General features: G+C 35.3%; 1 protein-coding gene across 1 annotated transcript in view; it reads left to right on the forward strand.

Annotated features, from left to right (window-relative positions):
- Positions 1-17358, forward strand: part of LOC150109564 (protein Obscurin-like) — a 1271613-nt gene that overhangs the window by 811122 nt on the left and 443133 nt on the right. The window contains exon 61 of the mRNA XM_090402667.1: positions 6832-7001. Within this exon, the coding sequence (XP_090258793.1) occupies positions 6832-7001 (170 nt within the window). The remainder of the gene's footprint in view (positions 1-6831; positions 7002-17358) is intronic.

Below are 17358 nucleotides of genomic sequence, written 5' to 3' on the forward strand. Positions count from 1 at the left end.
CACGAGAAGGTGAGGATTGGATATTAGGTCAGAAGCCATGGTCAGTCTCCGCATTCCTCTAAAGGCTATGTGGAGGTCTCCTCTCAGTTATACAGCTTTAACCCTTAAGCACCCCCGTATATAATTTCTTGGTATCTTTAATTTATATTAGCTCACTGTTTGTTCAGTTTAATGAATTCCAAGTGAATTATGCTCCTGCAATTGAAAAAAAACAAACAAACATTGCTTTAATCTGTGATTCTGACATTCACACTTTTTTAAAGTCTTGGTGAAGATGATATTTTCTGTTTCGTGTCTTGACATTTTGTTTCAGGGTCATACCAAAAGTACCAAGTTTCATTATCATTCATAATTTTTTTTAAAAAACAGCCATTTGCAAACAGAGATGAGGACAAACAACAAACTAATATTGCTTTTGATCTTCACTCAAAATTTGCAGAACCATCATGGCAAAAATTTTTCTCATTCACAAATTATCTGTGAAAATCTGCCTGACTGTTTTTATATCTAAATTTTATTCTTCTGCCTTTAACTGTAAACTTAATCATATGTTAGACAGATCTAATTGTTGCACTCTACATTTTCACATGTTCAATGAGTTTGTGGTAGCCCATTTCTTTAATATTCTCACGCTTCTTCCCATTCCTCTTTAAACCTCTTATGCCACTCAAATACATTAGACTTGTTTCATGACATCATCATTATAAACCAGTCTTAACATGTCTAGAGTTTAATTTGCACTTTTGCCTAACTTTGTACAAAATTTGATATTAATGCACTGTTCTAAATTCCAGTCACTGTTTTTCTGCGAAAAGCAACAAGCACTCGTGCAAACTTTATCACAGTTGTCAACTACTGGATTAATTATTTTGATGTAACTCATTGCAGTAGCACAGACATATCCAAACATGAACTGTCACATGGTTCTGCTTAACACATACTCGGCCATTCCAGGAATTTAATTGCCACACCTCATACTGAGAGAGAAGTGTGAAAGGAGAGGCCAATTACAGAAAGTTGTATAAAGGTGTAGTGAAGAGAATAGTGTGTACTATAATTTTTGCATGAAGAGTGGTGGGTGAGTGATATTCATTACTAGAATGTATTGTGAATACAAGTTATGTTAATTAGTGCAAGGTTAAATGTGAGAAATATGTTACTCTCTCAGCAAAATCTCCAACAATAAATCTGTTAATGCAATTGTACTGTTATAATAATAATAATAATCTGTCTTATTCAAATTAAGTGGATATTGAATCCCACATTATTTCTTAGCCGAATAAGAAACTCAAAGATAGGAAATCTACTGTAAGAGTTTCATGCCGAATATAGAAAACTATAAAAGTTTGACGAGTCCAAGCATAAGCCGACACGTGATACATGCTACGGCAACTTGTAATAAAGGTAGAGTAAGCTCCGATCACTGTCCTTAGTATTTTCCTATAATGTAAAACACAGCTCCTACGACATGTATGCTGTTATACATTATGACAGAAGGTCACTACCCAGACCAGTTTCGACCGTTTTTGAGGTCTCATCAGTGAGTAGGTAGACCCAGATATAAATACTAAGGTTGCAGTGGTGCAGAACTTATTTCTTTACTGTATGAGTTTCCAAAAGGTGCACTAATACAATTTCTGAGATAAGAGCCAACAGGCTTCACTTCAGCAAAGTAAAATTATTCATATTAAGTGGATATTGAATCACAGATTATTTCTTAGCCGAATAAGAAACTCAAAGATAGGAAATCTACTTAGAGTAGATTTCCTCTGCACTACTGCAACCTTAGTATTTACATCTGGGTCTACCTACTCACTGATGAGACCTCAAAAAAGGTCGAAACCGGTCTGGGTAGTGACCTCTCATAATGTATAACAGCATATATCTCCTAGGAGCTGTGTTTTACATTATGGGAAAATACTAAGGACAGTGATCGGATCTTACTCCACCTTTACTACAAGTTGCCCTAGCATGTGCCATTTGCTGGCTTACACTTGGACTCGCCGAACTTTTATAGTTTTCTATATTCGGCATGAAACTCTTAGAGTTGATTTCCTATCTTTGAGTTTCTTATTCGGCTAAGAAATAATGCGGGATTCAATATCCACTGAATTTGAATAATTTTGCTTCTCCGAAGTGAAGCCTGTTGGCTCTTATCTCAGTAATCTATCTTATAAAATCCTCTTAGTGACATATATGATTTTATTATATTTCCTCTTTGTTGTTTATTAGCCAAATTTTGTAACATATAATTTTTAATCGCATATTGAGCTTCCACAAATTTCTTACCATCTGGTCATTGTTTCTAAATCTTATACAATGCTCCCTCATTTCAAGGCTAAGATTACATCTAGGTTATTAAGACCTTATAAAAGTCTTAATAACCTAGCTTTGCTACATTGAACTAGCAAGTATTATCCTTTTTCCACAATGCCAATGGAACGAAATTATTCTGCAGGATCTCTACATCATATTCATTTAATATTTTCCTTGTTATCCTTTCATTATTTCCATTTGTTCCAGTTTATGTAATAGCTTCACATGTGGCATCCTGTCATATGCATTTCTGAAGCTCAGCAGTATAATGATAGAGCCATTTCCTTTATTTAATTCAGCTATCATTTTGCTATAGCAAATGAAGAAATTACTAAGGCATGACCAAGGCCACAGAACGGTTTGTGAAGAACTCTTCACAAACCGTTCTGTGGCCTATGGTGTATCATATACTTATCAACTCATCTTAAATTTGGACTAACTAAATTTTCATTAACCACAAATCCAAAGCTTATGATAGGCCTACTATATGCCACCTCTGATTTGGAGCCTTTGTAAAATGTAATGGAATTTAACTCTCAGCCTGCCAGTTCTGAGACTTAAACAACCTGGTCATTATGGGGTTTAGGCAGGATAGACATACATTGACAAGCAAGGAGGGGGGGGGGGAATATGTATACATTTACAGACGGAACATCATTCCTGCTATGCAACTTACACATTGACTGATTTGCTGATGCCTCTGTTGCACTTCTTTGAGCAGCTTGTTCCTATCCTATTTCATTCTATGCCATTCACCTTTCAGATCGTTTGAAACTGTCAAACGGTCAATTCCTTGTATTATATTAAGGTGATGCACATCTTTCATTTGTGTGAAAAACACAATTAATGGCTATTGAAGTGTATTAAAATTTATTTTAATGTATATTAAGGTTATCTGTAAGGATAAAAAAAATCAGAACTCCCTGGTGGACACAGGAAGTTAAAGAGGCAGTGAAGGAAAAGAAGAAAGCATACCAAAAGTTCCTGTCAAATAAGTCAGCTTGTGCTCTTAGAGAATATAGAGACAAATGCAGGAATGCTAAACACTGTGTAAAACTAGCTAAACAAAAGTCATGGGAGTACTTTGGCAAGAATATAGAAAATAAATATCAAGAAGGTGGCAAAATGTTCTGGAGGTTGTTGAAGAAGCTTAAGAATGGAGGAAAGAGTGCTGTAAAAGGAATTAGAGATGATAAAGGTGACATGAAAACAGGAGAAAAAGATATCCTTGAAGTATGGAGTAATTACTTTGAAAAACTGCTAAATGAAACAAGCAGTGATGACAGCACAGTGGTAAAAAACACTGACCAGGCATGCAGTCAGAAATACATATCCATACTAGAAGTAGAAAAAGCCATCAAAGGCTTGAAATGTGGAAAGGCAGCAGGAGTAGATGATATTCGACCAGAAATGTTGAAGTATGGTGGTATAAGAGTCTTACAGTGGCTGCACTGCATAGTTCAGAAAGCCTGGACAGAGGGATGAATTCCCGATGATTGGAGTAGAGCTCTCATAGTACCCATATATAAAAAAGGAAATAAAACTACATGTGAGAATTACAGAGGTATTTCCCTACTGAGTGTTCTGGCAAGATCTATGCAAGTATACTTGAGAAAGCTGTGAGAAGAATTGTGGAAGAAAAACTTGGTGAAGAACAAGCTGGATTCAGGCCAAATAGAGGCTGTCAGGATCAGATCTTCACTTTACGACAAATAGTCGAGAAAGCATGGGAATATAACAAAGATCTGTATTTAAGTTTTGTCGATCTGGAAAAGGCATATGACAAGGTGCCAAGAGAGAAGCTATTCAATACGCTGCAGTTATATGGTGTCAATGGGGCATTATATCAAGCAAATACTTAGTCTTTATTTGAGTTGTAAGTCAGCAGTTAGAATTGAAGGAAGTACAGGAAGATGGTTTAATGTTAAATCTGGTGTGAGACATGGATGTACATTATCCCCTCTGTTATTCATTATCTATATGGATCACATTATGAAGGTAAGTGGTATTAAACATGATATCAAAATTGGAGATGTTAATGTCAGCTCTTTGCTTTATGCGGATGATGTTATACTTCTAAATAAATCTGCTACAAGTCTGCAAGATTCTCTGACTAAATTGAATAACTGTTGTAATAGATATGGTATGAAGGTCAGCAATAAAAAGACAAAGACAATGAAAATAGGCAGAATCATTGAAAATGTCAACTGTGTTGTGAATGGAGAACCTGTGGAACAAGTAAAACATTTCAGCTATTTAGGCACGATTTTTACTGAAGATGGTAAATTAAATATAGAAATAGACAACAGAATCAGCAAAGCTGGTATGGTGGGAAGTCAATTGAATAAATTCATATGGAATAAGAGAGAAATTAGTCGGAACACTAAATTAGCTGTATACAAGACTGTGTTCAAACCAGTTTTAACTTATGGATCTGAGAGCTGGGTCAGAAGTAAAACACTTGGCCAAAGACTAGAGACCACAGATATGAGAGTCCTGAGAAAGATTATAGGCGTGAACAGATGGCATCAATGGCAATATCATATTAAAAACGAGGATATTAGGAAAGAACTTGACATTGTCAGCATCCAGGAATGCATTAGCAGAGCTAATCTCAGGTGGTATGGTCACTTAAACAGAATGGGTGAGGAAAGATTAGCAAAACAAGTGTTCTCTGCCAGGTTGGCAGTAAAACGACCCAGAGGAAGACCAAGATATAGGTGGATTGATACGGTACAAAGTGCTTTAGACGATAGAAATATAAGATCTGATAATGTTGGAGTCTTGACAAGTAACAGACTGATTTGGACGAAAATTGTAGATAGGAAATTAATAATGACGTAATTTTTTTCATGTAGTACTATCATATTCTGTACACCCCTTGAGGGTACATGGCAGGAATTTGATGATGATGATGATGATGATGTATATCCTCGTTGACATTGTAATTTCCTTAAATTATTTAGTAAAAAAAGTAAAAAAAAAACAATTAATGGCTGTGTTTCCACACTCTTTGAAGTTCAGATACTGTCAATTTGCTTCATTATAAGCATATCTAAGAAGGATAAAAAAGTTTTCCTTTCTTTCCACTGTAATATTTGAGTGATGGTTTAATCAGAGAAGGGAAACAAGTATCCCCCCCCACAATATACTACACTGAAATGAATAGTATTCATTTCAGTGTAATATTGCTTTTAATACATGAAAAGTTCTGCTACAATTAGTTACTATATTGCAAAACTTGATAGAATAACCCCCAGATAAGAATTTCTCTCACTCAAAAAAAGAAATAACTAACTAAATAAATAAAAATAAAAATATTGACGACTTATATGTAACAATTATTATGTAATTAATCAGTTAATTAATTAACATATTCTATAATACCATTTGTGAGACCTTTAAATACCAACCTCAACAAAACAATTCACATCCATTTCTTGCATTTTGGAGGATATAGTTATCCAAAAAAATTACAATATTTTTAGGTATTATTTCTGGGAAAACTCCCAAGCTAAAATTTTTTAGCTTGTAATTCATGATATTATATCACTTAATAACATTTCCAACCAAATGACATACTTCATTGTTTTATTGTTTCTACAGAGTTAACATATTCTATTAGCTTCAGTTAATTTAAAGGATAGTTGTTGGAAGTTTTTCCACATGGTTATACTATAAATTAAAGATACCAAGAAATATAATCTTCAGGTGCAAACTTTGTTTGCTTACACTTGGATAAAGGATTAAACCAAGTATATAATTTCTTGGTATCTTTAATTCAGTTAATTTAAATTTTTTAACTATTCATGTTTTATTTGGTTTAGTTTTAGTCCAAATGTTGCAGCAACATATAAGCCTAAAATCCATGTAGTAACTTATTATATGCATGTTCAAGGAATGCAGCATCATACTCAATATATATATATATATATATATATATATATATATATATATATATATATATATATATATATATATATATATATATATATATTTTTATGTTGAGGGGAGAGAGTAAATGTGAGCACTTGGTATGATCACTACAAGTTTGGATTCTGTCTTTCAGTAGAACAATGTTAGTGAGACACAATTAATCCTTCAATATATTCCCTAAATAAGTATCAAATGGTGTAAAGTCTGATGAATTCAGAGGGGGTGGAGAGTCCCGCTTCCTCTGTATATAAAGTTATGTGACCTCTGGCTTCTCTATATGAGCAAAAATAATGCTCAACAACTCAACAACAAAATCTTTTTTGGGTGGTGTTTAGATACATTTTCTTAAGCTAGTAACACCAAAATGTTGCACAGCCATGGTCAAAGACATTACAACACATCCTAACACAATCTGTCTATCAATATCTTCATATTACTATCATAGTTCAATATAATTTTTTTCTTGACTGTACTATATAATGCAATTTCTAAGAAATTTTAAATCTTTGCAAATGTATTATCTTAAAAAACAGTGCAGTTTTTCTCATAAAATGTCTATGGTTTTTATCATGATAATAGGCAAAAAGATTACAGAGATATAAAACCTAACGATCACTTCACTATTGTAGAAGAACCAGATGGCATTGTTGCACTTTTAATTGACAAGGCTACACTGAAGGATGCTGGCAAGTATGCTGTTGTTCTGTCGGATGGTATATATGAGAAAAGGAGTGAAGCAAAAGTTACTGGTAAGTAAAATTTGCTTTGTAAAATAAAAATTAATTTTTTTTCCTCCATGCTTTCATGGAGTCCAAAGATTCATTGTATGAGGCCAAACAGTCACAAACCACAATAACTATTGTACCCTGCCATGAAAATATTCAGCATTGGAATTCTCCATCTATTCAGGCAATGCATTTCATTCATCACTCATCATGCAAAATCTCCTTTCACTTCATTACTAGCTTCAAGGGGATGGCCTTTCATATTCTCATTACTTATTACCCTGTGCAATAAACTAGAGTGCAGTAACTCTAAATTCATTCAAAAACAAGCCATCCATCATGATAGCAAAGGTTGGTTGATTGGTAGAGCTTTTGCTACTAATGGCTTACGCTAAAAGTTAAGCAAGTTTGAGCGTGGTTAGTAGTTGGAAGGAGAACAATAGTTCGATGCTGTTGCCACATTCTCCCTCGATCAGTCTTTGGACTCCCTGGAGGTGTTACATAATATTAATAAATCCTTACATCCATGAACTCCATACCATTCCTCCTGCACAGTCAACACTTTGACTCACTCATAATAATGACCCTTTGCCTCAGCTTACCTCTAACATGTGACAGACTCACAATCTTTCTTCTCTTTCACTCATCTTATCCACTTGTACCAGCAACTTTCTCATATCTTCTCGCATACCACACATGTCATCTGCTAGACCATGTGTACTGTCAAACTAATCATCTCTTTCACTGTTCCTCTGCATCCTTACAGCATCAATAATCTCTTCTGCAGATAAACAATTTCAACATGTTCTACTCAAGCACTCCTCTAATCATGGAGTCTCCATACAAAACTCTATCTTTATCTTCCCTCATTTGTACTTTCATACTCTTCTTTATCTTCCCCTTGCTTTTTTTTTCTCTCTCTCTCTTCTTTTGTTCTCTGCCATACCACTCGCCAGTACTCTCCAACCATTCTATCTCACACTTTGTTCAGGAAGAAGATTCCACACAAGCATATTCTCTCTCTCTCTCTCGCATTACCATTTGGTCTTTCTCTTTATTTTCCACTGTTTCATTCCTATTATCACTTGTAGTGCATGAACTTTGCTTGCTTCCACCACTTTACTGATAACAACAATCTAACAAACATTTATGCTCGTATTTTCTCACTTTTTTTTGTCATTTAGCTCTCTGCTGTCACTTCTGCCAAGCACCTCTTAGTTCTTTTTTAGGTGGGAGATGAATTTCATTGCCCAGTGTGAGACCACTGCCCCACTTATTGGAGGCCTAAAGTGTCTTGAAAAAATTTCCATGTTTGATCTCTTGAACAGGGTTTCTGGCTCAAAAAAAAAAAAAAATTCAAAAAATACAAAAAATATGTATAAAGTTAATGAAAATAGAAAAAAAACTTCATTAGCCCACCCACAGTGAAAAACCTACTATAGGTTTGCAAATAATCTCTCATGAGTGGGATCAACAAAAAAAAAATCTTCATGTAGAAAAACCAGTCCATTGTCAGCATTCCAATATTATTTTTCCCACACTCCACCTAGCTCTTCAATACAGTCCTCATCTTCCAAATAGTATGTAAAAAATTCACAGAAAATATCAAAAATACAGTTTACTGAAAGATAATTCACCAGTAGGTGATTTACTGAAAATAAACAATTAGTCAAAAAGATAATTCATTGAACAACAGTTTGCCAAAAAATGCAACTTATCAAAAGAAAAGTCATCAAATATTTACAACTGATTGAAAAATCACAGTTCATCAAAATTAGAAATCATCATTATTATTTCTTTTATTCTCATGACTTCCATAGAGTCATAAGAATCATTTTGGAAGGTCAATGCTACTCAATACAAAGTCTATTGTACCACTCCTTAAATTCATCAAATGTTTGCATTTTCACTATCTTCTCAGGCAATGCATTCCATGCTACATGCTAGTATTACTCTCCATGCAAAAAATCTACTTCTTACTACTTCCTTTTTGCAATCATTTTCAGGGATGGCCTCTTGTCCTTGTTCCTTCCCTTTGTTCTACCATATGAAAAACTATCCTAGTGTCAGTCTAATAATAACCTGTCAACAGTTTAAATGTTTCAAATCATATCCCTCCTCCATTTGTCTTCTGTCCATCAAACTCTGTACTTTGCATGGCTTAAATCTATCCTCATAACCAACATTCTACAATCCTGATATAATTTTCATTATTCTCTGCACACTCTCCAAGGTTGTTTTATTCCTGTCATGTGACCAGATTTGGGAACAGAAATCAAGATCTATTCTGATCAAAGCTTTATGCAATGAGAATAACACTCTTTTAATTGGTTTCACTTGGTTTAATCCTTTAAACCAAGAATATAATTTATCCAAGTATAAGCAAACAAAGTTTGCACATGAAGTATCTTCATGACAGGGGCCACTTATTATATATATAGAGGCTAATGACTTCACATCTGTTGCCTTAGTATCCCATGATTTATTGAGTTGAGAAAATAAAGGGATGTTCATCATAGACCTAGAGTAGTTAGAAAGGTTATGAGAGATATAGAAAAAGGTCTCAGCTCTTTTATATATCATATAGCCAAAGTTTATTGTTGTTTTTTCTTTTTCACCAGTCTCATGCAGCTGAACAACCAACACCAATTGAAACTAAAGTGCAAAGATAACTAATACCCAGGTGGTTAGCCTTCTCTGAGGTAACCACCTTCAGTTGGCCTTTTCTGCCTATGATTGCTCTCCAGTTATCCCTGCAATCGATCATTAGACCACATAAAATTAAGAGGATGGAACCGTTTAAAAAAAACCTCTTATAGTAAAAATAGACTCATAGTAAAAATCTTCACCAAGGGAGATACTCCCTCTGGTATGTGTTTCTTAGACTACTCTCAAGCTTTTGACTGTGTTGAGCATGTGAAACTGTGGGAAGTAATGAAAAGAATGGGTTTTCCTCAACACACTATCAGGTTGATAGCCAACTTGTATAAGGAGCAAGAAGCCACAGTAAGAACAGGTGTTGGATTGACTGACTGGCTTCAAGTTGGAAAAGGAGTTAGACAAGGATGTTTACTTTCTCCTCACTTGTTTAGTATATATGCAGAGGACATCATGCATGAAGCATTGGATGAGCTCAGGACAGGAATTATGATAGGAGGTAGATGGATCAGTAATCTGAGGTACGCTGATGATACAGTACTCCTTTGTAATGACATGGAAGAACTAGGACTAATTCTTGACAAAGTTAACAAGATCAGTAATAACAGAGGACTTTAACTCAATTCTAGTAAGACAAAGATCATGGTTCTCAAAGGAAAAACAAACAGAGAAGCTCTTGAGAAACAAGTGTATCTTGATGGAGAAAGAATTGAGGAAGTCAGCAAGTTCGAGTACCTGGGATCCATTATTAATGTGAAGAATTGCTGTTCAGAAGATGTCAGAAAAAGGTTAGGAATGGCTAAAACAACAGTCAGAGACCTGTCTAAAATCTGGAAGGATGGATCTATCTCCATGGGAACAAAGTTGAGGATTTTAGATGCAGTTGTTTTTCCAACAGCGATTTATGGATGCGAGACTTGGAACCTAAAGAAGTCAGATAAGAAACGGATATCTGCTTTTGAGATGTGGTGTTACAGAAGGCTGTTGAGGATATCATATACTGAAAGGCATATAAATGAATGGGTGTTAGAAAAGCTTAGTAGAACTTTAAGGCTCCTTAAGGATATTGACAGAAGAAAGTTAAAATATTTTGGACACATAGAAAGGATGGAAGGAGGACTTCTCAGAACAGTCATAGAAGGTAAAGTTCCTGGAAAAAGAGAGGCAGGGGTAGACCATCAATGAGATGGATGGATGGCATGTGTGGAGTGACTGATCTTCAGAGAGTTGAAGCTGTCAGAAAAGCAAACAACAGGACTATATGGCACGGCCTGGTGTGGAACATCATCGAGCATCAGAGTGACCATGCGGCATCTGTAGATGCCCAGTGAACATAGAGAGAGAGAGGGAGATAAAATGAATTTTATCTCCCTTGGTGAATATTGCATAATGTGGATGGTTTACACCACCTAGTCAAAAATTTAGTATCTCTTAGAATGTCTCTTTCTAAATACAAAAATCTCCTGATTGAACAATAAAATTTGCACAATACAATATTGCAAAGCATATTGTCATATTGCTGCATCTATGTCATATTGCTGGTTTTCAAATCCATGTTTCTTTCTAACCTCCCATAAATGGTATTTTAATTCATTAATTATGAAAATCGAATTTCTCTTCCCATTGCTGACCGTTGGGGGGAGGGGGTAAAAAAAAAAAGAAACTGTTCTGTTGTAGGTAACAGAATGCCCAACACATTACATAATCTGTTCCAAATCTGCAAGGCAAAAGGCAGCTATAGAATGCATGTTCTACTGTTTCCAGTCAGTAACAGATGTCACAAATTGAATCTCCAAACAAGATCCCTGCTGTTAGGGTATATCCTTGGAACTTCAGTAAGTTATGAAATAAAGTGAAACTCCCCAACTGTGAAAGTTCATGGCGAAAGAGGTTAAAAATTTCTTTAAACCAAATTTTACTTTTCTTAATGGAAAGAACATCAATGCCAGAATGTTGTAGCAATCTTAGAATTAAGCACAGAATGTGGTAGTATTCAAGAACAATCTCAGCTTTTGGACCTTTATAATCATTTAGTCCAAATAGCAGAAGATGAAAACCCATGCAGTACTGGAGAAGATTTGCAGATGTGCGCTTGGTCTGCAACACTTTATGGATTTTTGAAGCTGTATTGCTTAAATACCAGAATTTTAAGGCTGGAAGTCCAGAACCTCCATATTTCTTTGATAGTTGAAGAAAGTCCTTTTTAACTTCTTGTTATTATTTTTATTATTATTACGTGACACCTCTAAGGAGCCCAAAGACTCATCAAGGGAGGGCACCTACTCTACAACTCTCCATCTCTGCCACTCAATCCACCAACTGCAACTACCGTCATCATCTACACCAACGCCATCTACTGCCACCACTATTTTCACAAAGATTCACAAACATCCATGCCCGTGGCAGGATTCGAACCTGCAGCCTTTTGGCTGGAGAGTGGATACGCTAACCACTCAGCCAACTAGGCTGGCATGTATTGGCTGGACAAAAAAACTTTACTATATAATAGCTTTTCTATAAATTTTACTATAAAATTTTATTATAAAATTGATTTTCTTCACCTGCTGTAAAGTCTGTAATATTTATTATATACAACTGATCAGGGAACAGTATGGTTTTAAGGGAATTCCAAGTATAGTGAAGGGCTCTCTCTATTAGGGGTTAGTCCAAAAGGAATGCCTCCAAGATCCCACTTTCCAAAAAACTTTTAATTTTATCTTGTCTACATTAGCAGTTAGTCCACTGATTTTTATGAATTTTTCTAAAATTCTAGGGGAATCATTATCCCTTCAAAGTGTCTACTACATTATCAATCTATGCTAATAGCTTATTTTCCTTCGTGGTTGAAGGAACTGTTATTCCGCATAGAACACATGTATTGTTGACTTCCTACAAGAATGATTCAAAAACCAATGCAAAGAGTGTTGGACTAAGAGGACAACCTTGCTTGACTCCTTTTTGAATTTTGACCAGGTCTGATAGGAACCTATTAACTAGGAGACGTAGTTGAATTGTCATAAGCTCCTTTAATAATGAATAGCAACTTTTTTGCCCACACCAATTTCCTGGAGGATGTAGAACAGAAAGGGATGCCTGACATTATCGAATGCTTGAGCATAGTCTACTGATAGCATTGCTATTGGTTGCTTTTTCATATTAACTAGGCAGAGTAGCAGATCTTGTAGCAGAAACAGATTCAATTCTGCTGCTTGGCCTGGAACTCCATACACCTGTGTGCTTTTAATTATGTATATCATTTTTACTTTGAACCTGTTATCGATAATGTGGAAAAATATCTTGTAGTCAGTATTAGATAGAAAAATAGGTTTTGGAATACGGATGGTATGGCTTGCTACAAATTCACTTCGTATGTGTCCTGTAGAGAGAAAAGAATTAAACAGTATTATTAGAATGGGGAGAATAAAATTCTAGGCTTCATGGTAAAGTTCTATCCCTAGAGGGTCAGATCCTGGGGATTTTCTTGTCTGGCATTCTTTATGTGTTTGGTAACTTCAGATGCTGTAATGGGTCTGTCTAGCTCATCTTGGATATAAACAAGAAAGCAATTAATGTTTCAAGAATTATAATTTCCCACAGTATTATTGTCTTCAAACAGATTTTTATAGTGTTTTTAAGAGGAGTTAAGGATGTCTTCAGTGCTGAACATGTCTTCACCATCAGTGCAGATTTGAGTGATAGTCCTTTCTTCAGCAAATTTGGTGAAATGTCTATTGAAGTATGTAGCCGAAGGGCTATCTGCTAAGTGCTGCTGTATTCTTATTTTAAAATTTCTTTCTTCCACTTCTTTCTGCTTTTCCATTTCTGTCTCTATATTATCTATCTCTATATGTTAATGTTTCTAACAATGTTGCTGCATTCTCTATACCATTGTGTTAATTTACTGTGAACCAGCTTCTCTCTTTATACAAATCATTCAACTTTTTTCTTTTAAGGAAAGTCTGTTCCTTTTTACATTCAATCGTATTCTGTTTTACTGCTTGTTTGAATTTTAACTACATATCCCAGTTCCAGGTAACATTATTCCGGTTTGAACAGAAGGTCTGGAATTTGGTTTAAAAGATCAACAGGAAATTTGGTGGAAGTCTCCATGATCTGGTAGAACTGAATTATGATATGACATGTTGATGTCAAGATGTTTTATCTGAATTACCCTATTTATGGGTACCAGTACCTTGATTCGTGTACATGTATGGGTCTGTCTTGCTCATCTTGGATATGAACAAGAAAGCAATTAATGTTTCAAGAGTTATAATTTCTCACAGTATTATTGTCTTCAAAGATAAGGATTGCAAATCCTCATTTGTTTTCTAGGTGAGCATTGTCAAGACATATTTTTCACTGTGCATATCCCACTTTTCTACTTCTAGGATGTCCTCCTATTTTATCTAATGTGGGGTTTTCAATACAATTCCAGTCTTCAGCTGCTATGATGTAGTGAGCACCATATTGCCAGCCTGGTTGGCCGAGTGGTTAGCATATCTGCTATCCTGCCAAAAGGCTGCTAGTTCAAATCACACTGTGGGCATTGATGTTTGTGATTATCTGTGAAAATATTAGTGGTTGTGGTGGTGATGGGCAGTAGATGACGTGGTTCACTGTAGTTGGTGGATTTGAGTGGTAGTGATGGAGAGTTGTAGAGTAGGTGCCCTCCTTCAATGAGTCTTTGTACTCCTTGGAGGTGTCACATAATAATAATAATAATATAAATATGGCTGAAGGAATTTTTTCTAACTGTTCCATTGGATGGAGCATAAACATTTTTAAATCTTGTTACACATCCATAGTATTTCCAGTCTATTGTGAAGATTCTCACTTCTGCATCCCTTTGGATATTACAGAATAACTCAAAGATGGAGAAGGGGCAAGAATAAGAACCCCTACTCCAAGAATAAGAACCACTCCTTGTTAAATCTTCCAGTAAGAAAGAAGTGGATATCCATCTTTTAAAGTTTTTATATTTTTAATCTTTATATCTGCAGAAGTATGTTTCTTGGAGAAACAAAAACCTGATATTATGGCAAAGCATAAGTTTCCATATAGCTTCTTGTTTAACTTGCTTGTGGATTTCTCATACATTTAATGAGGCAATGCAGAAAGGAGATGATATGATTAGTAAAGAGTCTCAGGTAAGTCTTTGACATTTAGATTTTGGATGACCCTGATGAGGTCTTCAATCTGTGAAAGAGTAATTCTGTAGCCTGCTTATTGTAAATTCTTTTCTAGTTATTTTTTTGTAGTTGATTTCCATTATTTCCATTTCATGTATACCATTCTTGATTTGAAAGCTAATTATTTTCTTTCCATGTAAATGATAATCGTACTGAGGAAATTTTAAATCAGTAAACTTTATTATTTTTTGTTTAATTGTATCTCTTGCTTTCGCTTTATTAGCATGAGATGTTCTTCATAGTCCATAAACTCTTGTGAGCCTGAGGAGTCTTCATTTGATGATCAACAACTTTCTCTATTTTTTATCATTTTAATTCTTTTAGATTTAGTTCCTTTTTTTAGTACAGCTTTTAATTTTTTTGTTTATCCTCAAGTTTTTTATTAATTCATCTTTTCTCTTTGATGATCTTGTCTGCATATTAATTATTTCACGTCTTACTTGCTTTTCTGTTTCTTCACCGCTTTTCCTGGTTTTTCCTGCCAGCCTGGTTGGCCGAGTGGTTAGCATAACCTCTCTCCAGCCAAAAGGTTGCAGGTTTGAATCCCGCTGTGGGCATGGATGTTAGTGATTGTCTGTGAAAATACTAGTGGTGATGGTGGGTGGTAGATGGCGTTGGTGTGGTTCATTGTAGTAGGTGGATTGTGGGTGGTGAGATAGAGAGTTGCGGAGTAGATGCCCTCCCTCGATGAGACTTTGGACTCCCTGGGGGGTGTCAAGTAATAATAATAATAATAATAATAATAATAATAATAACAGTTTCATTTGTTTACATTTCATCTTGAATTCTGTTCATTTGTTATACTAGGTTCATTATTGGTAACTTCTTCAACAATGTTGTTCCATATATTTGATTGGAAAAGTGGCCTGTAGTTCTGGAATTTTGGGGCTAATTTCTGTGAAGAAATTAGCCCCAAACCTGACTGGCAATATCTAACTATATATATAACTAACAATATCTAGCCAACAATATCTAAATATACAGTAGTATATTTAATTTTTTCAAAGGCTTTCAATAGATTGCCACATGACAAACTAGTAGTTTAATAGGAACAGATGGGGTTGGATAGGTTAGTACATTATATTGCAGTTTTTATTGACCGTTTGATAGGTATTAGCAGGTTGTGTATGGTGGGGATGATATCCCAGAAGAGGAAGGTCACTAGTGGCCTGCCACAGTTGCCTGTTTTGGGGCCATTGCTGTTTAATTTGTATGTAAATGACATGGGAAAGGGATTAAATGGTGATATACAGTTGTTTGCAGATGATGCAAAGTTGGGGAGAGTTCTGAGAAGTAGAGCAGATGTTGTAGCCTTGCAAGAGGACCTAAATAGACTGTCTGAATGTGCGAGTTTGTGGGTATGTCAATTTAATGTTGCAACGTGTAAGGTTTTAAAATTTGGGAAGCAAAGATGTTTGGGATACAGAGTATAGGATTGGTGGGGAGGTGGAGAAGATTGAAGAAGATTTTAGAGCAGGTGAAGGAGATGAAAGATCTAGGGTGATGGTGGATAGGTACTTAAAATTTTGTCAAAATTTTCTAAAATTGTGAGTACAACACTGCAGAGTAATGATGCAGAGAACACCGATGTGTAGTAGTAAGGATGTTTTGATTCCATTGTACAATCTGATTACTTTGCACAGGTTTGATCACCATGTTTTCAAAAGGATTATGAGATGTTGGAGAGGGTTTAAAAACAAGGACAAATTAAGAGAATGCAAATTACAGAGCCTAGTAGATAGAAGGAAGAGACGTGATCAAGATATTAAGTTGGTAAGAAGTATTATCAAATTTGCATGGATGAGATTTTTCAGAGAATATCTGGAGACAATGGGAGAACCACTTGGAGGGAGGCCATTTATGTATGAAAATTTTCGATTAAGACAGGGTACATGTGGAATTACTGTGCTGGCAAGTATGACAAGCTTAGGAGATTGCTTGGTTCAGTGCCATGGCATGTAAAATTGCAAGGGCTGGATGTTGATAGGGCATGGGAAGTGGTCAGGGAGCATTTGCAGGAGGTTATGACTGACTGTATACCTAGAGTCCGAATAGTAAATCAAATTGGATTTAAATGGATGAATAACACCATTAAACTTGAGTTGCAGAAAAAGAAACAACTATGGAAGGAATTTAAGGAGAAAGGTGACCTGCAGGCACATGAACAGTATAAAGCATAGACCAGAAGGGTAACAAGTGTGGTGAGAAAAGCAAAAACGGATTATGAAAAGAAATTAGCCATTCAAACTAAAGAGAATCCCAAAAAGTTCTTCCAATATGCTGCTATTAAAAGAAAAACTGTAATTTAAAAAAAAATGCTATTAAAAGCAAAAGGAATGCCGATGGTAGGGAGGTCATTGAATCAGTCGATATAGTGGAATTACTGAGTGGGCACTTTGCAAGAGTATATCATCCAGGTGATGACATTGAAGGAATGAAGGAACCATTAGTTTATATGGGAATTGTGGTTAATAGTCTATTACAGAACCTTAATGTGAATGCATCCGTGGGATTGGATGGTATATCAGCATGGG

Source organism: Typopeltis vanoorti, chromosome 2 (assembly GCF_054136105.1).
Source record: "Typopeltis vanoorti isolate ZY-2024b chromosome 2, IOZ_Tvanoo_1.0, whole genome shotgun sequence".
NCBI lineage: Eukaryota > Metazoa > Arthropoda > Arachnida > Uropygi > Thelyphonidae > Typopeltis > Typopeltis vanoorti.